General features: G+C 47.1%; 1 protein-coding gene across 4 annotated transcripts; it reads right to left on the reverse strand.

Moving 5' to 3' along the window:
* Positions 1-1,877: 1,877 nt before the first annotated feature.
* Positions 1,878-21,113, reverse strand: LOC133381566 (zinc finger protein 345-like). 4 transcript variants are annotated; one of them, XM_061620831.1, is made up of 8 exons: positions 21,034-21,111; positions 16,955-17,600; positions 16,129-16,252; positions 14,321-14,400; positions 10,808-10,934; positions 9,043-9,123; positions 6,140-7,951; positions 1,878-4,344 (listed from the first exon to the last, which is right to left on the reverse strand). In XM_061620831.1, exons 2-7 carry the CDS (start codon positions 17,366-17,368, stop codon positions 6,141-6,143), a joined length of 2,637 nt encoding a protein of 878 aa, XP_061476815.1. In that variant the 5' UTR covers positions 17,369-17,600; positions 21,034-21,111; the 3' UTR covers positions 1,878-4,344; position 6,140. The 4 variants fall into 4 exon arrangements, with proteins under 4 accessions (XP_061476815.1, XP_061476814.1, XP_061476816.1 ...); XM_061620830.1 differs by having other exon boundaries at positions 1,878-7,951; positions 16,955-17,529; positions 21,034-21,113; XM_061620832.1 differs by having other exon boundaries at positions 1,878-7,948.
* Positions 21,114-21,409: the final 296 nt, after the last annotated feature.

The raw sequence follows: 21,409 nt of genomic DNA on the forward strand, positions 1-21,409 counted from the left end.
GCATGTAGATGTTAACTGTGAGTGGTGTGCCTGAATAGGGCTCTTGTGAGCAAGGCATCTGCCAGTTGAATTTGTACTGCAGAGAATGCCTCCCCAAGAGCTGAGAGGGATTTGAATGAACATGTGTCCGTGATGGGAGATGATGCCTCTCTCAAACTGCTTTCAGTTCCCTTCAAAGAGCTTCCCTCTTATTGCCACTCCATGAAAGTGGGGACATAAATTTGCCTCAGTGGGAGAGAGAGGGCAGGCTGCAACCAGGTATGATAATTATAGGCCGGTAGCAAATGTCCCATTCCTGGGCAAGGTCCTAGAAAGAGTGGTGGCGGACCAGCTCCAGACACTCTTGGATGAGACCGATTATCTGGATCCATTTCAATCGGGTTTCAGGCCCAGTTTTGGCACGGAGACGGCCTTGGTCGCCCTGTGTGATGACCTTTGTCGGGAGAGAGACGGGGAGTGTAACTCTGTTGATTCTCCTTGATCTCTCAGCGGCTTTTGATACCATCGACCATGGTATTCTTCTGGGGAGACTTGCAGATCTGGGAGTTCGAGGCACCGCTTGGCGGTGGTTCTGCTCCTATTTGGCAGGTCGTCTCCAGAAGGTAGTGCTTGGGGAGCATTGCTCGGCACCCTGGGTTCTCCAATATGGAGTTCCGCAGGGGTCAGTTCTGTCCCCCATGCTCTTTAACATCTATATGAAGCCGCTGGGCGCTGTCATCAGGAGTTTTGGAGTGCGTTGTCACCAGTATGCTGATGACACGCAGCTCTACTTCTCCTTTTCATCTTTACCGGGTGAGGCTGTCAAGGTGCTGAACCGTTGCCTGACTGCGATAATGGAATGGATGAGAGCTAATAAACTGAGGCTTAATCCAGACAAGACTGAGATGCTGTTAGTAGGTGGTTCCCCTGACCAGATGGTGGATGTTCAACCTGTTCTGGATGGGGTTGCACTCCCCCTGAAGGAGCAGGTCCGTAGTCTGGGAGTTCTTTCAGAACCATCCCTGTCACTGGAGGCTCAAGTAGCCTCGGTGGCACGAAGTGCTTTCTACCAACTTCGGCTGGTGGCCCAGCTACGCCACTATCTTGACAGGGAAAACCTTGCTTCAGTTGTCCATGCTCTGGTAACCTCTAAACTAGATTACTGCAATGCACTCTACGTGGGGCTGCCCTTGAAGACGGCTCGGAAACTGCAACTCATGCAAAATGCGGCGGCCAGACTGATAACTGGGACCAGGCGGTCCGAACACATAACACCGATTCTGGCCCGCTTGCACTGGTTGCCTATATGTTACCGGGCTCGATTCAAGGTGCTGGTTTTAACCTATAAAGCCTTGTACGGCATGGGGCCGCAATACCTGATTGAACGTCTCTCCCGATATGAACCCACCCGTACACTACGTTCTCAATCGAAGGCCCTCCTCCGTGTGCCTACTCATAGAGAAGCCCGGTGGGTGACAACTAGAAAAAGGGCCTTCTCGGTGGCGGCTCCCGAATTGTGGAATTCTCTTCCTGATGAGGTACACCTGGCGCCAACACTGATGTCTTTTCGGCGCCAGGTAAAGACCTTCCTATTCTCCCAGGCATTTTTAGCATTTTAATATTTTAGCATTTTAACATTTTTAGCATTTAATATTAATACGCATTTTAGTATATGTTTAATTATGTTTTAATCCTTGAATAATTAATTTATTTTAACTGATGATATGCGGTTTAATTATATGTCGGATGTTCTCTTTTTATATGTTGTGAACCGCCCAGAGAGCTTCGGCTATGGGGCGGGATATAAATTTAATTAATAAATAAATAATAAATAAATAAATGATCAGAGGCTGGAATCAGTTTGAAGAATTTATTTAAAAAACATTAGCAGAAGACCGGTGGATGCATCTCAGTTTATGAAAGGTGCATGGGTAATCTACAAAGCATATCAGAAGAAAATCCAAAGCACATTAATTAATGTATCATCTCGGGGAAGGGAAAATATAAGGAAAAGGGGTATGCAGGGTGGGCAGGAATTAGGTCACAAAGATTACATGGGAGAATTAAGCCTGGAACAATCTGTATCAAGTAAAGTGGCTTTTACATGCAAGGATTACAATATCCAAGATTAAAATGAATTTACAATGTAACCATTACTAAATGCTACATTGGCCCCCGTAAACTCCACCGGCCCTCTCGTCAAAGGTTGCTATGTTCCCAGCTGTAGAGCAGTTTGGCCTAAAGCAAGGCGAAAAGAACATCTGTGGCCCTCCAGAGGTTGCTGGACTCCTGACTCACATCAGCGCCAGCCAGCATGGCCAATGGCTAGAGATGATGGGAGTTGTGGCACAGCAACATCTGGAGGGCCACTGGTAAGGTTTTTAGGGGTGAAATAATCCTGATGGAAACGAGAATCATGTTTAAAAACAGCAGTCTGAACTTCACAAAGGCATAAAAGAAAATAAAACCTTTAAGAACGAAACCTGTTTAAAGTTCTGGTAAAGCTAGCTCAGTGTGACAAAGAATCAGAACGATTAAAAATCCAGTGCAGCCAAAGCTGGGTAGAAAACAGAAGGAGCCATTCTGAGAAGGGAGAAGTAAAATCTCCCCAAAGTAGAAACAAAGTTTAATCAGAGCTGTATAAAAAAGTTGGCAGGGAAAAAAAAAACCCTCTAATGCCATGTGAAAATATTACAAGCAGCAAGAACTCGGTGTAACGGCAAGCTTTTCTTCCATCTCTTGTTCTGTTTTCCAAAGAAAAGGTAAGTTACAGCACAAGAAGGCATCAGGAGGAAAAAATGTGAAAATGAGATGGAAGTTTTTCCCTGCTCCCTTTTCCTGCCTTCTGATTGGTAGCTTTAATTTCCCCTAAATTAAACTAGGGGATTAATTAAACTAAAATTTGGTTCTCAGGAAGGGGGGAAAATCCACCAGAACACTTTTAACGTCCAGAAACGGCTCCCTCCTTGGTTTGGGGAAACTTGATGTGAGCCCAGGGCCCTACCAGAGTTTCCAGCTTCCTACCTCCTTCAGACCACTCCAGCAGTGGCCCAGTTTGGCCAAGGCCTAGCAGTCACCATAGCAACCCCTTGTCTCGGCAGTTCCCCTCATTTCAGAATCTGGAAATCTAAACGAAACAGACAGGCAAAGGGTCACCAACCCAGCGCTGGGAGGTGCCAGTGTGCCTGCCATTACATCCTAGAGTATCTGCAAAATGTATCCGTAAATATCCCCTCAGAACTCCCTACTGCACAAGACTGGGGGAGGGGGGCATGCATGCACCATGCTGTTTTCCTATATCTTTTTTTTGTCTTTTAAATGTGACAACCATTTTGCGTTATGCCACGCACCTCACAGCAGCAACAGAGCATGTGCTTTGCATGCAGAAGGTCCCAGGTTCAAACCTTGGCATCTCCATGTAGGGCTGTGAATGCTTTCCAACTGAAATACCGGAGAGCCGCTGCCAGCCAGTGTAGACAATAGTGAACTCGATGGACCAATGGTCTGATTCTGTATAAGGCAGCTTCCTGTGTTTCTATTTGAATGCACTTTCTATTTGAACGCCCCGCGGCAGCCATTTTGTGACTGGTGCCCACGGCACTTCCTCAAAAATTCCAAATGTGCCCACTGGCCCAGCACCCTGAACCCCAAAAATAAGAACAGGGATATACTTCAGAAGGTCAGCATGCAAGGTAAACTATAAATACACACATGGAACACACAATTCCACCTACCACTTTACTACACCCTTGCCTTGAACCTTCCACAAAATGAACAACAGAAGAGCGTGGCCAGACAAAGTGAATTTCATTGCTAGGTAATAATATGAGGCTGAATGACATTATCCCAGGAATCAAAGAGCTGAATTGTTTATCTTGTAACTAAAAGGTAGGACTTATCACCACCCCCTTGGTGGATGGACAGTATGCAGTCAATGCAACACCATGTTGTTATTTTAATCAAGGCTCTATAGGTCTAGACCTCCTCTTTGTCCAACTTTTTTTAACAGCACCCGCTCTGGTGTTAAGGGCAGGTCAAACAAGAAGCAAAGGTCTAGAACTGAAGTAGCCAACGTGGTGCCCACCAGTTATTTTGGCCACATTGGCCGGGGCTGATGGGAGTTGGAGTCCACAGTATCTGGAGAGCATGACATTGGCAACCCTTGGCCTAGAGAAAGTGTGAGCAAATCACTCTGCTCCATGTAATCTTTAGATTAAGATGCTGGTTCTCCTGAGATTTCTTCCACGCATAAAACATGCTTGTAGTTTTTACCTGCTGCGATTTCTCCAGTGTCTAATTAAAGCACATGTTCTATTTGACATCCTTTCCACACATCAGGTATTCAGGCAGTTACTCCCGTGAGCACTGGATGATAAAATAAAGTGTTATTAAGTATGTCCTCCTGGGTTACGTGCAAGAGCATTTTATTCTAACATGCAATTCTCTCATATATAGGGATCTTTTTAACATTGAACCCTGGGCACCACCAAGGGCATAAGAGACCTTAAAAAGACCCAAACCTTGAAAACTATAGTTACATTTTTAAAGGGGTTTTAGAAACACACCTACAGGTTGGACTCAATGGCCTTATAAGCCCCTTCCAACTCTACTATTCTATGAAATGGGGAAAAAAAACTATATGGCAATGATAAATGATAACAGGCCCTGCCTGAAACCTTGAAGAGCTGCTGCCAGTCAGTGTCAACAATACTGAGCTAGAGGGAACATTCTAATTCAGTGTAATCATAGAATAGTAAGAGTTGGAAGGGTTCTGTAAGGCCATCAAGTTCAACCCCTTGCTCAATGCAGGAATCCAAATTAAAACAGTATAAGGCAGATTCCTATGTTTGCTATGTTTTAATATTCTTGTTTAATTTTGGAGTTTGATTTTACATAATTACCCCTTGGGACCTTTGGGTGAACTATAAATATGGTGAATAAAAAAAATACAGAAATAAAATAGTGGGAGGCGAATTTAAACTTCAAGCCTTGCAAACAGAGATGAAACAGCAAAAGGCCGAAAAATTGAAAAAGCAAATGTCTGCCCTAAAGGACCTCAAAGAAAATAAATCTGTACATGTGTCTGTGTGTGTAGCTGACTTTGGAAGTAGCGGAGGGAGGGAGGGAGAAGAGAAAGAAAACAATTAGAGGATTTCAGGGTGGTTTTTTTTTGCAAATGAGGGTTCCAGGAGGATCCAGGTAGAAAAGGGGGCCAATGTTGGGGGTGCAAATGGATTTGAGGGCAGAGGGATTTGTCGATGGCAGACACAGAGAAGGCAGTCATGTTAGAAAAGTGATCAGGGCTCTTTGTAAAGTATTAGGGAGAGATAGAGCAGCTTTTCGTTGGCCGATGGACTCACTAAAGCAGAAATATAGGAGTTAGTGCAAAATGTTTAGCTTCTAGATTGAGAGAAAGGTGAGTTAGAGAGGGATGGGGAATGCAAGATTTCTTTTGCCAGAAGGGGATTCAGGCTTCTTTGGGAGGAAGAGTCCTAGGCTGGAGAGATACTTGCAAGTTGTACTGGTTTCAGTGCCCCTCTGTCTGTTTTCTGAAACCAGGGGCACATGATGTTAAGCCAAACTCTGTCCAAAACCTGGGATATTGGAGATCTGGGGCATTTTACCATGAAGTCACCTTCACACAAAGGATTTGGGGGTAGCTTCATAACATCAGTTTTCCTTCATCAAGAAAGCTCATTACTTGCTTGCTTGCAGGCTGTCCATAGGGATCTGGTTGGCCACGGCAAGGAACAGGATGCTGGTCTAGATGGGATGTTGGCCTGATCCAGCAGGGATTTTCCTATGTTCTCTGTGCATTTATATTATTTACTTTCCTGTGTAGACTTGATGTGAAGTAAGATTTCTATTCATGGAGAAATGAAACTACTTTCTACATCCCAGGATTTTAAACTTGGTTTATTGCAAATGCACCTGCTACATTAGCACTTGTAGGGCCTTCCCATATGTGAATACTTCAATGTCTGTGAAGGCCTACTTTATGATTAGAGCTTTGACCCTATCGGGTTTTGCTGATTGCCCCTTACATGGACTCTTTGAAGTGGAGTAATGGTTCCAACAAAGGCTTATTATTTAAATATTATTTATGTTATATTAATTGGTTGCCTCACACAATAAGCTTTTCCATACTCTAGCATTTTACCTCATGAATTTTTTGATGTTAAATAATGTGTGTGCTCTTGATGGTAAGAAAGGCTTCCTCTATGATTGAAGCTCATTCCACACTCCAGGCATTGATATGGTTTTTCTCCTGTGTGTATTCTTTGATGCCTAATAAGATTTCCACTCTGATTGAAGGTCTTTCCACATTCCAGGCACTGATATGGTTTCTCCCCTGTGTGTATTCTGTGATGTTTTGTAAAGGCACCCCTGCAGCTAAAGCTCATTCCACAGTCCATGCATTTAAATGGTTTTTCTCCTGTGTGAATTCTGTAGTGTACAGTAAGTGCATCAATCCGGATGAAATTCTTTCCACACTCCAGACAATTAAATGGTTTCTCCCCTCGGTGGATTCTTTGATGTGAAACAAGCTTTCCACTCTGAATGAAGCTCTTTCCACACTGCAGACATTTAAATGGCTTTTCCCCTGTGTGGATTCTGTGATGAGTAGTAAGATGTCTTCTCTGACTGAAGTTCTTTCCACACTCCAGGCATTTAAAAGGTTTCTCCTCTGTGTGAATTCTCTGATGAGTAGTAAGGTTTGTCCTCTGATTAAAGCTCTTTCCACACTCGAGGCATTTAAAGGGTTTTTCCTCAGTGTGAATTATCTGATGAGTAGTAAGATGTGTTCTCTGTCTGAAGCCCTTTCCACACTCCAGACATTTAAATGGTCTCTCTCCTGTGTGGGTTCTTTGATGGGATGTAAGCTGTCCACTTCGATTGAAACTTTTTCCACATTCCAGACATTCATATGGTTTCTCACCATTGTGAACTCTTGCATGTGAAATAAGACTTGGGCAATTGGCAAAACTCTTTCCACACTCCAAGCATTTAAATGGCTTCTCTTCTGTGTGAATTCTCTGATGAGTGATAAGGTTTGTCCTCTGACTGAAGCTCTTTCCACACTCCACACATTTAAATGGTTTCTCCCCTGTGTGGATTCTGTGATGTAAAATAAGCTTTCCACTCTGATTGAAGCTCTTTCCACATTGAAGACATTTAAATGGCTTCTCTCCTGTGTGGATTCTGTGATGAGTAGTCAGGTGTGTCCTCTGACTGAAGCTTTTTCCACACTCCAGGCATTCAAAGGGTTTCTCCTCTGTGTGAACTCTCTGATGAGTAGTAAGGTTTGTCCGCTGATTGAAGCTTTTCCCACATTCCAGGCATTTGAATGGTTTTTCCTCTGTATGAATTCTCTGATGAGTAGTAAGATGTGTCCTCTGACTGAAACTTTTCCCACACTCCAGGCATTTAAATGGTTTCTCCTCTGTGTGAAGTCTCTGATGAGTAGTAAGGTTCGTCCGCTGATTGAAGCTCTTTCCACAATCTTGGCATTTAAACGGTTTCTCCCCTGTGTGGATTATTTGATGTGAAGAAAGCTTTCCACTTTGACTGAAGCTCTTCCCACACTCCAAGCATTTAAATGGTTTCTCCTTTGTATGAATTCTCTGATGGGAGATAAGGCATGTGCTCTGACTAAAACATTTGTATAGTTTTTCTCCTGTGTGGGTTTTCCAGTGGTTCTCAAGAACTTCTTTATGAGCAGAACTATTTCCACTTGTGTGGCACTTCATCCTTCTCTCTCTTTTATGTTTTTTTTGATGGACTGGAATTTCACGGACGTCACCATCCAGACAAGCAGTGAAATTAATTATCTCCTTATTTGTTTGATCTCCCTCCTGCTTCTTCATTCCATCTTGATTCCCAACATTCTCTTCCATGTCTGGACATGTATTGCTTTCCTCCATCACCTGATGTGTTTCTTCTTCATTTGCGGACTCCCACTCACACCCTGCTGAAATAAGAAGGAAACTGAACATGAGTACAAAGAAGAAACAGGCTTTCAAATCAGGGAAATAACCAAATCAACTGCTATGGAGAATTTGATTTAAAAATGGCTCTGACTGGATGTGACTTCCAATTCTTGGTGGAAAGGCTGATCCTCTATTTAGCCTCCAATGAGTGAGAATATGAGCTGCCAATCAAAGAGGGAAAAACTCTTTATCTGGGACAGTCAGCTAGGAGACCTATGCCTGACCAGAACTGGAAGCCAGAAGAGCTATAGAGGGAAGCAAATCCGCCTCTCCCCAGTCCCTGATCCAGCCCAGTCAACTACAGCTTATGCAGAATATGGCATGACAATCACATCCAATGACACAGACCTTTGAAGCCCCCAGCTGATTGTCAGGACTTCAACGCATCATGCCAGCCTCTTGCAAGGGGTTTTAAAAGAGCCATGTAGTGTTTTGAAGCCCTGATGTTCGGGTGATCATTAGGGCTTCAGAAGCATTGTTTGTGGGGCTTCCAAAGTGCTGACGATCAGCTGATTGGTGGTGTATCAGAAACCCCTTTTGGCCCAGTTGCCTTTTTATCTGCCCACACCTGGCATCATATATGATGTCAGATGATTGGCAAGTAGGAGTGGCTTGGCCAAAATGACCTGGCAGTCCAAATGGGGAAGCGCAGTGGGCCTAATTAGGCGTCAGGCCAGAGGATCTCCACCCCTGATTTAGGGATTTAAGGTTGATAACTAAAATAACAATAACGCTAGGGAAAAAACTGCAGTAACGTGCTCTGAACGGTGGAGCCCTGACAGCCACCAGCAGCGTTCTGCCGTAGCTGCACTATCCCCAACACTCTTCAAGGGGAGCCCCACACAGAGCACACTGCAGTAGTCCAATCTAAGTGTTACCAAAGCACAGTGGTCAGAAACTCTGTGGGAAGGAAGATTCTTTGAAGAATGCAGTGGATGTCTGTGGAGGGAATTTCAAGGTGAGCTAAGAGCCTCAAAAGCCCAGTCTGCTCCGAACAAGGCTGCACAAATACATCAGCCAATCAGAGGGAGCCCCTCCATTTCTAGGCAATGCAATGTATCTAAGGGCCTACCTGTTGATCTGTCCTGGCCAAAGAGATCTTCCTTTTCTTCAGGGTGCCAGATGAGGTCAGATTTGGGAATCGGAGGCTCTTCTTCGTGGGACAGAAAACACGTAACTGTCATTTATGGTTCTCATGACTAGATCAATACTCAGAAACCCCTAAGTACACCATTTCCATTCCTCACCCCATTTTGCCCCAAGCCACCTAACAAGACAGATGTAATGAAGGCCAAGTTTTCTTTCTAAAAAACTAGCATGTAACAGGCAGAGCTTGGAAAAGTTACTTTTTTGAGCTACAACTCCCATCAGCCCAATCCAGTGGCCATGCTGGCTGGGGCTGATGGGAGTTGTAGTTCAAAAAAGTAACTTTTCCAAGCTCTGGTAACAGGTGATGAGAGCACAAGGATAGTCCACCGGGGCGGTGTCTGTTGCTTGCTCAGCGTGGACTGGAATACCAGGTGGGTAACAGAGTAGTGGAGGAGAACCCGGGGCTGGGGAAGAGTCTGCAGTTCAGTGGTGCAGCACCTTCTTGGCATGCAGGCCTCAGGTTCAATCTCCAGAATTTCCAAGTCGGGTTGTGAACGTTCCCTCTCTGAAATGCTGGAGGAGCCATTCAGTGTACACAGTGCTAAAAGCAGCATGGCCCGATGGTCTGACTCAGTCAAAGGCAGCTCCTGATGTTTCCTCACAGCCCTGTCTGAATGCAGGGAAGTAAAAACCAACCTGGATACATGCCTGCTTACACCACCCCACCACCTTGAAGGCCTTTGCAGTGCACAGCAGAGGACTCTGAGGAGTGCAAGGCTCAAGCTGCTTCCTTGAGGGGAGAATTGTCAATACCATATTGGAGCCCTTCTGGCCAGAGGACAGAACCCTACCACAGTCCTTGGAGCGCCCTCTTCAGCGCCTCCACCTCCCTACTCTCACAGAGGTTGATGTCTGTGAATATAGATGAGAGCTAAGCCGCCAGAGAGCTCCTCTAGAGGAGCTGGAGCAAACCATACGCTGCTGGTTTTAGAAGCCTACATAAGACTTCATCTGGGTTCAGCTCCCTGCTGAGACAACATATACTTATAGCTGCTGCAGTATGAGAGCGCTTCAGCCAGCAGGACTCACTCGGAGCTGTCCCAGGTCCTGATTTTGTTTGCCCTCTGCACGAGAGGCCTTTTGACCAGACATTCCTTGCCTTGGCTTGTCATGACTTGACGCTCTGGTCCTCGACTGGACTTCCCCTGCCTTTATTTGAGCGCTACTAGTTTCCCCTATGAGCATCAACCCGCGACCCCAGGAGAGGATACCAGACAGGAGTGGTGCAGAGCCTTCAGCACACGTGCCCAATTAAGCCCATGGGACCTCCCCGCTTGGTCCACAAGACCATTTTGGTGAAGCCATGCCCACCTGGCCTACTCCGGATGTCAAAACCCTGTGAAGCCCCATTCTCAGTGCCCTGCAAGCACTGACCATCAGCTGACCTTACGGTCTTAGCACAGGATCTCAAGGGAGGGGACTCCCTCTTTGCAAAGGGCCAGGCCAGAAAAAGGTTTCACAGGAAGACTCGGCTTAGGCAGAACGGCTCCCATACCTCTCCTCTGGCATCTTCCGTGCTGTTATAATGAGAATCAACGGAACATAGGAATCTGCCTTGTCACGAGAGAGGCCTTTGGTCCATCTAGGGCGGTATCCGCTGCACTGACTGGGAGCAGCTCCCCAGAGTTTTAAGCAGGAGTCTCTCCCAGCCCCATCTGGAGTTGCTTTCGGGGGAAAGGGAACCTTACCTAAAGAGGCCACATTCCTATAATTCTCCAGCATGACTTCTTTGTGCAGAGTCCTTTGGCCCGGAGCTAGCAGAGCCCACTCCTCCTCAGTGAAGCATACAGTCACCTCTTCAAAGGACACCAAACCCTGAAAAAGAAGCAGCAATGCTACAGGCGTTTCCTTTTGGACTCTTACACTCAGGCCCTGCTTGTGGGCTTCCCATTGGGGCTTGTTTATTGTTTTATTTCTTTAATTAATTTATATCCTGCCCTTCCTCCTGGAAGGAGCCCTGGGCAGCTCTGGTTGGCCTCTGTAAGAAAAGGATGGCTAAACTAGATGGGTCCTTGGCCCGATCCAGTAGCCAGGCTCTTCTTATGTTCTCAGGCATTGGCCTCTTAGCAAAAAAAATGCAATGAAATAAAAATCGAAGAGGGGGCAACAGATGAACCCTATTTTTTAATTGTCAATTATTTTCACTGCATTCAATGTTGGGGGCACAAGCTTGTGCAACTTCCTCCCAAGTAAGATTAGACAGGCACCCTCCTTGCTGAACTTCAGGCATATAACAAAGCCTTTCTCATTCCAGCGGGCATTGCAAAGCAGCATTCAGTTTTATGATGACTTTTTATTGTTTTCGCCTCTGTATCATTCATTTTTATGTATGGTACACCGCTTAGAAAGGCTACTAATTAAGCAGCATATAATGCCTTAACCAAACTAATTTTGTTGTTGTTATGTGCCTTCAAGTCAATTTTGACTTATTTTATTTTTATTTTATTTACAGTAGGGCCCTGCTTCTTGGCATTCTGCTAATACGGCGGCACCAGCAGGGCAATCAGCTGTAATGCAGGGAGCTCCAGCTGACAATGATCAGCTGTCGCGTGCAAGTTCCCCGCACTCCAGCTGGAATACAGTAGGGCCCCACTTTCTGGCAGTTCTCACTTTTCAGCGGGGGCCTGGAACGTAACCTGCCCTATGAGTGGGGCCCTACTGTATTTATTATTTGATTTATAACCCGCCCTTCCTCCCAGCAGGAGCCCAGACTTATGGCGACCCTATGAATCAGCGACCTCCAAGAGCATCTGTCATGAACCACCCTGTTCAGATCTTGTAAGTTCAGGTCTGTGGCTTCCTTGATGGAATCAATCCATCTCTTGTTTGGCCTTCCTCTTTTTCTACTTCCTTCTGTTTTCCCCAGCATTATTGTCTTTTCTAGTGAATCATGTCTTCTCATGATGTGTCCAAAGCATGATAATCTCAAACTAATTTTAATATAGTATTCTTACATTGTTGTAACCTGCCTTGGGCCCTTATGATAAAAGGGCTGTAATAAATACAGTTATGAATACATAGCAGTGGCAGCAGTAGTAATAAAAATAATTATAACAGTTATGAAGGCCTGGCAAAATCACAAAGCAGTGAGTTTCTATATATAGGCTACTATGCAGTGGCTCCCATTGGGACTGATGGGGCCCAAGCCAGGGAGACCAGCAGTAGGGAGACCAGCAGTAGTATAGTGGCAAATTCAGAAGTGCAGGGTCCCTTTATGTTAGTCACAGCCATGCTCCCCCTTATTTTGCTGCTGGGTTGAGAATGTGGACTGTTATTGCAATGCTAGACAAACATGCATTTTTTTCCTGTTGAGTTATGAGCCTCTTTGGGCGCATTTGTGTGGAAAAGCGGCATACAAATTGAAATAACAATAAATGTGAATCTTTTCCATTTTCTGTCTGCTAGAGCTCTCTGCATTTATTATTTCATAGAATCATAGAATGGTAGAGTTGGAAGGGGCCTATAAGGCCATCAAGTCCAACCCCCTGCTCAATGCAGGAATCCAAATCAAAGCATTCCCGACAAATGGCTGTCCAGCTGCCTCTTGAAGGCCTCCAGTGTCGGAGAGCCCACTTACCTGTATGGCTCTAACAATTAGGAAGTTTTTCCTGATGTCCAGTCGAAATCTGGCTTCCTGCAACTTGAGCCCATTATTCCGTGTCCTGCACTCTGGGACGATTGAGAAGAGATCCCGGCCCTCCTCTGTGTGACAACCTTTCATGTACTTGAAGAGTGCTATCATATCTCCCCTCAGTCTTCTCTTCTCCAGGCTACACATGCCCAGTTCTTTCAGTCTCTCCTCATAGAGCTTTGTTTCCAGTCCCCTGATCATCTTTGTTGCCCTCCTCTGAACCTGTTCCAGTTTTCCTTTTGATTACATTTGAACATGTAATCTGAGGGAGAGCTCTGAGCAACTCACATAATGCAGCATCACATCTTTTGATCAGGGCAGCCTAAACATCTCCCAGCCCCAGAAGCAAAGCTAAACCAGCCTCTCCCTTTGAGCCTCAGAGCAAAGGGAGAAACAGGCGGCCTTTCCTTCTCCAGGTCTCCCAACACGCCTTCCCTTACAGGAGCAGGGATGCTCGAGTTTCCTCAGCAGAAAACAGCCTAGGAGGGATGCCTTCCTTGTGGCCAGATCTGGTTTTACCTTCGGCGCCAAAGAGCTGGCTATACTGACAGCTCAAAGGAGGGTGCTCTGTGCCTGGATTGCAAACTGTCCCTCCTTGCCAGAAAGCAATCCAGGAGCAAAGGCTAATACCTGGCTTTCTTCTTTATTATTATTATTATTAAATTTATTTATATACCGCTTTTTGGCCAAAGGCCCTCCAGGCGGCTTACAATGAAAAATAAACACAAGTATAAAAATACAGCAATAAAAGCAATACAATTTACAAAAATTAAACTAAATAACAAATAAGATTCTTAAGAAAAAAAATGTCCTTTTTATTCTATGCCAGCCTCACAAGGGTGTCCTATCCTTTTGACCCTCCAGCAAGAGTTTGTTGCCACTTTCCAAAGTGGGTGAAGTTGGCATTTGGACTTCTTGGTCATGGAGCACTTACTTGCCCAGGATGTGTTCCACGTTGTTGTGCACTGTGTTGTCGTCACACGCTTGGTATGGCTGGATATGAAACGCGACCTTGATCGCTCCGGGCTCACTCCTTGCTCCTTATAGAGCAAGGGTGGGGAACCTCAGGCCCTGGGACCAAATACGGCTCCCCCGGCCTCTCTATCCAGCATCTGGGACTCTCTCTAGGCCATTCCCCCTTCCCAGGCCGTGGCCGTCACTGGCCCTCCACCACTCATGCCTCGAGCATTACCGCCGGGCTGGAATGCGTTCTTGAATTGTGACAACACCTCTTCCTTGGATGTTTAGAAACTTTCTTTTTTTTTTTTTGCATGGCTGGAACGCGGCCTCCTCTACAAAGTAAAGAATCACACTGATTGCCCCGCCCACTTTTGCCTCCGTCCAGGGATCGGATCACTGGCACGCAGGCTCCATAAGGTTCCCCACAAGGGAATGCGGCCCTCGGACTCCCCACCCGTCAGAGAGAATACAAGATCTCGGGGCCAGCTGACAAGTGGACGCTCTCTGCCTGGGATGCCAGTGTCCACTTGCTTCCCTCATCATCAGCAGATAAGCTGCAAGGCCAACAAATAATAACCTCCACCCCGGAAGGAGGAGGATCCTCCCATACCTGAGCTGAGGGCAGAGCGGGCCTTTCCACTTCACCCCAGAGAGAAGATCTGGGACACATCAGTGATGTTTCTATACTGCCTGTGAGGGGTGACAAGAAAGAAAATGTCAGGATGCATTTTTTATATATATAACTCACCAACAGAGCTTCTCTTTGCACCCTGGCTATGGAACACACTCCCTTTGGAGATTCAGTTGACGCGAGTTCTGCTCACTTTTCAATGTCACTGAAAACATGCTCTCTTTTTTTGGGGAGCATTTCCTAGGGATGCTTCTACATACCTGATGCCACCGGTGTGCGTATCACGGAGGAGCAACCCATTGCCCGCCCACCCACCCACTGCAATCCTACCCGTGTCTACTCAAAAGCAAGCTGCACTGAATTCAACGGGGCTTGCTCCCTGGTAAGTGGGCCATGATTGCGAATCCCATTCATTTTAAAAGAAGAGAGGAGAGGGGGGATCTGTGCTCTTCTCTGCCCTTCAGAAGACACCAGGGATTTGCAAAGTCTAACTGAAACACAGCGAGGGGGGGGGGGAAACAGCTTTGCTGCGTTTTAAGCCTGTGGTGTGTCCCTAACCTTTGGCTTTTGACTTTGATTCAAAGTGATGGGCTGGACCCTATAAAGGCTAAAATGTAGATTAAAAAATATTATTATTGTGTTGTAAAAGACAGCCTGTAATTCATTATTCCACAAAAATTTTCTATATCATCTACACCGGTAGTTCCCAAACTTTTTTCCCCCATGGACCACTGGAAAATTGCTTATGGTCTTAGCAGAGCTCTCGGTTATTTTTCAAGTCCATTGCAGCTGTGAGCCACCCTGAATGACGCTTGCAGACCACTGTCAGCCCACGGACCGCAGTTCAGGAACCCCGATGCGATAGATGTGGAGGAACCTCTGTTCCATGGGGCAAATTAGATCCATGAGGCCATCTGCCCGCAGTATGTGATGTCAGGTGTGACAGAGGTAGAGATTTGGCAGGGTTGGCTGCACCGCCATGTTTCCCCATGGGGGACTTGGTCACACAGCCGATTCTTGCAGGGAACAGTCTTGAACTCCCTGCCCGCCTGTCAAAGCCCCTTGGCCAATGCTTCCCGATCGCTCGACCGCCAGCATCCCTGTTGGCCGTTCGGAAGTGCTATGCAAGGGACTGTGACGGGTGGGCGGGACTTCAAGCCTGCTTTCTGCAGGGATTGGCTGCATGACTGAGTTTCCCAGGCAACAGGAGGTGAGTCTCCCAAGTTGGCCTGCAGGGGTCAGGACAGATAAAGAGTTAGACTGCCAGGATCAAAAGGTTCCCCCAACCCCAAAATAGTCTGTTTATATATATACTCATACTTATTTATTTATTTATTTATGAGATTTGTTAGACGCCCATCTGGCAGAGGTTAATCTGCCACTCTGGGCGACTTACAACCAAACACAAGTACATTTCATATAAACATAATCAAAATCCTAGAAATTAAAAATTAAAAGCTTAAACATTTAAACCCCCCAAGATCTGCAATCTGCCAGCCTAAATTTGAGTTTAAACCCCCCAAGAACTGCAATCTGCCAGCCTAATCCCCTTCCCACGCCTGGGTAAAGAGCCAGGTCTTCAAGGTCCGCCAAAAGCATAAAAAGAAAGAGTAAAACCCATTTAGAAAACATGAAGAGGCTGGAGAGGAGCTCAAAGGGAACGGAGGAGCAAATCATAGAACCATGGAATAGTAGAGCTGGAAGGGGCCTATAAGGCCATCAAGTCCAACCCCCACCTCAATGCAGGAATCCAACTTAAAGCATAACAAACACCCATCAGCTCTTACCCAGCGAGGCGGCACCTCTGTCACCCTCCAGCACGGTCCACCTGAAGAGCGGCCTCTGTGTGGGATCCAGGGGAGCCTTCTCTGTCTCAGGGAAATGGTCAGCCTCTTCTGTCTGCTTCTCTGCCTGAAGCAACAGCAAGGAGGACCCCAGGCACAGGAGGGGGGAGAGGCATGAGCAGGATTTTCAGGAAACTAGAGAAATTGCTGGTTTCAGATTCCTTTTATCTGTCGTATTTTATCCTATCAAGTCACTTTGAGCCTTTTTGTTCTGCACAAAGTGACTGATAAATGGAGAGGGGACAACCATGCACACCACCTTGAGGGAGGAAAGGTGGATAAATAACTAAATAATGAATACCCAGTGCGATATAGTGGTTAAGGGTGTAGGACGTGGACCTGGGAGACCAGGATTAGAATGCCCACCCAGCCATGAAGCTCCCAGGTGACCTTGGGGGCCAGTCACTGCCTCTCAGCCTAACCTACCTCACAAGATTGTTGCGAGGAAAAGATGAGGAGGGGGAGAACCATGTATGCCACCTAAATATAATAATATAATGAATAATAACAACAACACCACATTATCTGTTCCTTAGAACTACTAGGATGGAACCCTGCGGCACCCCATCTTCCATTTTCTCCAAAATGCTCTCACCTGATCTTTGCATACCCTTTGTGCCTCTTGAATCATCTGGAAGGCCACAGGTTCCCCATCCCTGATTTAGAACCATGAGGACTGGAATCTTGCTTACTATCTTTAACGGAAGAGACCGCAACTCAAGGATAAGAGTATCTGCTTTGCATGCAAATGGAGGAAATACTCTCTCACCTGCTGCTCTGACTGCTTCTTGTCTTCTGCCTGACTCAGGAGGAAGCCTTCTGCCACCGCCACCGCCTGGGAAGTGGTCTCCGCTCCACACTCTCTGACCCAGTCCGCCATCTCCGGTGGAAGGACAGCCAGGAGCTGCTCTAGGATCACCAAGTCCAGGATCTGAGTCTTCGTGTGCCTTTCGGGTTTCAGCCACTGATGGCAAAGATGGTGGAGTTGGCTGCAAACCTCTCGGGGGGCCCCAGTCCCCTGGTAGCGGAAACGCCTGAAGCGCTGGCGCTGTTTGTTTGAGCTGCTGTTCTTCTCATCAAGGATCTCCTGCACTTTTCCTTCCCAGAATCCTCCGCTGCTCCCAGGCTCAATGGAATCAGGGCCTCTTTCTGCTTCAGAGCCAGCAGAGTATTCTGCCTTCATCTTCCCTCTTTGCTGCAAAGTGGCTTCCAAGAAGATCGGACAATCGCCTCCTTCTCAATTTCTTTCTCTTAAGGCAAGGACTCCTCCAGTGATGGAAAGGTCATGAACTCCTGCACGGCCAAAGCATGTGCAATACTGTGTGCAAAGGATTATTACACACCCTGGAGGCAGGAAGGTATATTTTATAAGACTGGATGATTCTAACTAGACGCTGACCAACTGGGGTTACTCCCTGTAGGAAAAGCAGACATATAGGGGAGAAACTAAATTGCGACAGGAGAGGGGAATAAATGAGTCCTTCAGCTGCACTTCCAACCACAATGGCTATAATTCTACCTCCGCTGTCAGAGGCAGTCTGCTTCTGAATACCAGTTGCTGGAAACTGCAGGAGGGGAGAGTGCTCTTCTTCTCAAGTCCTGCTTGTGGGGTTCCCACTGGGGTATCTGGTTGGCCACTGTGAGAACAGGACGCTGGACTAGATGGGCCACTGGCCTGATCCAGAAGAGCTCTTCTTATGCTCTTATATTGAGAGCCAGTGTGGTTAAGAGTTTTGGACCAGGACCTGGGAGGCCAGGGTTTGAATCCCCACTCAGCCATGAAACTCACTGGGTGACCTTCAGCTAGTCACTACCTCTCAGCCTAGCCTACCTCACAGAGTTGTTGCGAGGATAAAATGGAGAGGGGAGAACCATGTACACCACCTTGAGCTCCTGAGAGCAAAAAGGTGGGATATAAATGCAATAACAACAACAACAACAACAACAACAATAAATATTTTCATGCATGTCCAGAGACTGAAGACTTGGCCTGGCTGGTCATCACATCGCACAGCCTCCATCAACCACAGTGCTCTCAAAAATCTCTCCCCCATTTTCCCTCCAGGCAGTCATACATTTACACCCCCCCCCAAAAGGCTTCCACTCAGCCCTTCTTCCCAGCCACTTTCATTTATTTATTTATTTATTTATTTATTTTTATTTTATTACATTTCTAGACCGCCCTATAGCAATAAGCTCCCAGGGCGGTGAACAGCATAATAAAACAGATTAAAATACAAGCGGATGTAAATACAATACAGTACACAATAAAACATAATTAAAATTCCAAATTTAAATTCAATTTTAAAATTTTTAAAATTTTTAAAATGCCTGGGCAAAGAGGTAGGTCTTTACCTGGCGCCGAAAAGATAACAGAGAAGGGGGGCCACCACCGAGAAGGCCCTAGCTCTAGTTGTCGTTCTCCGTGCCTTCTTATGCGTTGGGACACGGAGAAGGGCCTTCGACGTCGAGCGCAGTGACCGGGTAGGTACATAGCGGGAGAGGCGTTCTGCCAGGTATTGCGGTCCGATGCCGTTAAGGGCTTTATAGGTAAGAACCAACACTTTGAATCTGGCCCGGAAACATATTGGTAGCCAGTGCAGCTGGGCCAGAACAGATGTTATATGATCAAATTTTTTAGTCCCAGTAAGGACTCTGGCCGCAGCATTCTGCACCAGTTGAAGTTTCCGAACCGTCTTCAGAGGTAACCCTACGTAGAGTGCATTACAGTAGTCCAATCTAGAGGTTACCAGAGCATGGATAACTGTGGCGAGGTTCTCCCTCTCCAGATAGGGTCGTAGTTGGGCTACCAGCCGAAGCTGGTAGAACGCATTCCGTGCCACCGAGGCTACTTGAGCCTCCAGTGACAGGAGCGGATCTAATAAGACCCCCAAACTACGGACCTGCTCCTTTAGGGGGAGTGTAACCCCATCTAGGGCAGGTCGGACATCATCCATCTGGGCAGAGAGCCCCCCCACCAACAGCATCTCAGTCTTGTCAGGATTGAGCTTCAGTTTGTTTGCTCTCATCCAGTCCATTATCGCGGCCAGGCAGCGGTTTAGTACATTAACAGCCTCACCTGAGGAAGATGAAAAGGAGAAGAAGAGCTGCGTATCATCAGCATATTGCTGGAAACGCACTCCAAATCTCCTAATGACCTCACCCAGCGGCTTCATATAGATATTAAAGAGCATGCGGGACAGAACTGAACCCTGTGGGACCCCATATTGGAGTATCCAGGGGTTCGAGTAATGCTCCCCAAGCATCAACTTCTGGAGACGATTCTCGAGGTAGGAGCACAGCCACTGCCAAGCAGTGCCTCCAAGACGTCCCAGAAGGATACCATGGTCGATGGTATCAAAAGCCGCTGAGAGAACAAGGAGAACCAACAGAGTTACACTCCCTCTGTCTTTCTCCCGACAGAGGTCATCATACAGGGCGACCAAGGCTGTTTCTGTACCAAACCCCGGCCGAAAGCCGGATTGACATGGATCCAGATAATCAGTTTCATCCAAGAGAGCCTGGAGCTGGCGAGCGACCACACGCTCTAAGACCTTGCCCAAGAACGGAACATTTGCTACCGGTCTATAGTTGTCAAAATTTTCAGGGTCCAAGGAGGGTTTCTTTAGGAGCGGTCTCACCACTGCCTGTTTCAGGCAGGGTGGTACCACTCCCTGTCGTAGGGAGGCATTGATCACCTCCTTGGCCCATCCGGCTGTTCCGTTCCTGCTAGCTTTTATTAGCCACGAGGGGCAAGGATCCAGAGCAGAAGTGGTCGCCCGCACCTGTCCAAGCACCTTGTCCACATCCTCGAGCTGTACCAACTGAAACTCATCCAATAAAACAGGACAAGACTGTGCTCCGGACACCTCATTAGGCTCAACTGCTACAATATTGGAGTCAAGGTCCCGGCGGATGTTCGTGATCTTATCTTGGAAGTGTCTCGCAAACTCATTACAGCGGGCTATTGATGGTATTATTGCGTTCTGAGGACCAGAGTGTAAAAGTCCCCAAACAACTTTATAAAGTTCCGCTGGGCGGTTAGAAGATGACTGAATGGAGGCAGCAAAGTACTGCTTCTTCGTTGCCCTCACCGCCTTCACATAGAGCTTGGTAGAGACCTTCACAAGTGCAAGACCACAGCCGTCAGGAGTTCGTCTCCATTTGCACTCAAGCCTTCTCCTTTCTTGCTTCATCACTCTTAGCTCCGGGGTGAACCACGGAGCCACTTGAGCTCTGCAGAGGAGAGGGCGCACCGGGGCGATCGTGTCAACTGCCCGGGTCATTTCCGTATTCCACAAATTGACCAGGGTTTCGACAGGAGCGTCAGTTTTATCAGCCGGAAAACTCCCCAGAGCCTTCTGAAAGCCTTCAGGATTCATTAGTCTCCGGGGACGGACCATCTTAATTGGTCCTCCACCCTTGCAGAGGGGAGAAAACATTGTGAGCCTACACCTCAATAGGCGATGATCTGACCATGACAGAGGAATAGATGGGGCTTCCATGAATCCCAGTTCAAGGGGGAGGGGTTTTTTCAAAGGCCAGCAGACCCCAGGCGAACTCCCAGAATAGCAGAGAAAAAGGGAAGACCCTCCCCACTGTGGGGGTCATGGAGGACCCCTGCTCAGCTGCACAGTTCACCTCTCTCGGGGGGGTGGGGAGAGGGGGGTCCATATCACCAGTTAGCTGCCTGCCTTCTTTTAATATTTCCCTTCCCTGGGTGGGCAGGTAGGTTAGGTTCCCCCCCCAAAAAAAGACTGCTGCCCTGCCTTGCATTATTCCTTTCCTGCCCTTAGCTGTGTGTGGGGAGCTCCTTTCGCCCCTCCCAAAGGGCCCTTTGTAACTCACCAGATGTTGCTTTGCCAAGGGGGGGGTTGGATGGGGTGGTGATCGGGAAATGGATGCCCATCTTCCACAAGGGCCGCTCTAGGAAGCGGGACTCTTTGGCTTGTTAACCCTTAACTTGTTGTTATGTTGCTATGTGCCTTCAAGTCGATTACAACTTATGGAGACCCTATGAATCACTGACCTCCAGGAGCATCTGTCATGAACCACCCTGTTCAGATCTGCCCCCACCCCATCATTTAAAGCCTAAAGATGAGGGGGTGATTCCTCCTCTCTGCAGCTGAAACTAGGAACTGGGACTGAACCCCCCCCCCGGGGGGAGGAGGTGGTGAGCTCTCCAATACTGGAGCCCTTCAAGAGGCAGCTGGACAGGCTCCTG

The sequence above is a fragment of the Rhineura floridana genome, chromosome 3 (assembly GCF_030035675.1).
Source record: "Rhineura floridana isolate rRhiFlo1 chromosome 3, rRhiFlo1.hap2, whole genome shotgun sequence".
In the NCBI taxonomy this organism is placed as follows: domain Eukaryota; kingdom Metazoa; phylum Chordata; class Lepidosauria; order Squamata; family Rhineuridae; genus Rhineura; species Rhineura floridana.

Bases quoted from the DNA above. Each gene is read 5' to 3' on its own strand.
- LOC133381566 (XM_061620830.1), bottom strand. From the start codon at position 17,368: ATGAAGGCAGAATACTCTGCTGGCTCTGAAGCAGAAAGAGGCCCTGAT. The intron at 14,401-16,128 runs GTAAGAGCTGAT...CACCCCTCACAG, and splicing joins CAGAGGTGCCGCCTCGCTGG to GCAGTATAGAAACATCACTG. The intron at 9,124-10,807 runs GTAAGGTTCCCT...TGTCCCACGAAG, and splicing joins TAGGAATGTGGCCTCTTTAG to AAGAGCCTCCGATTCCCAAA.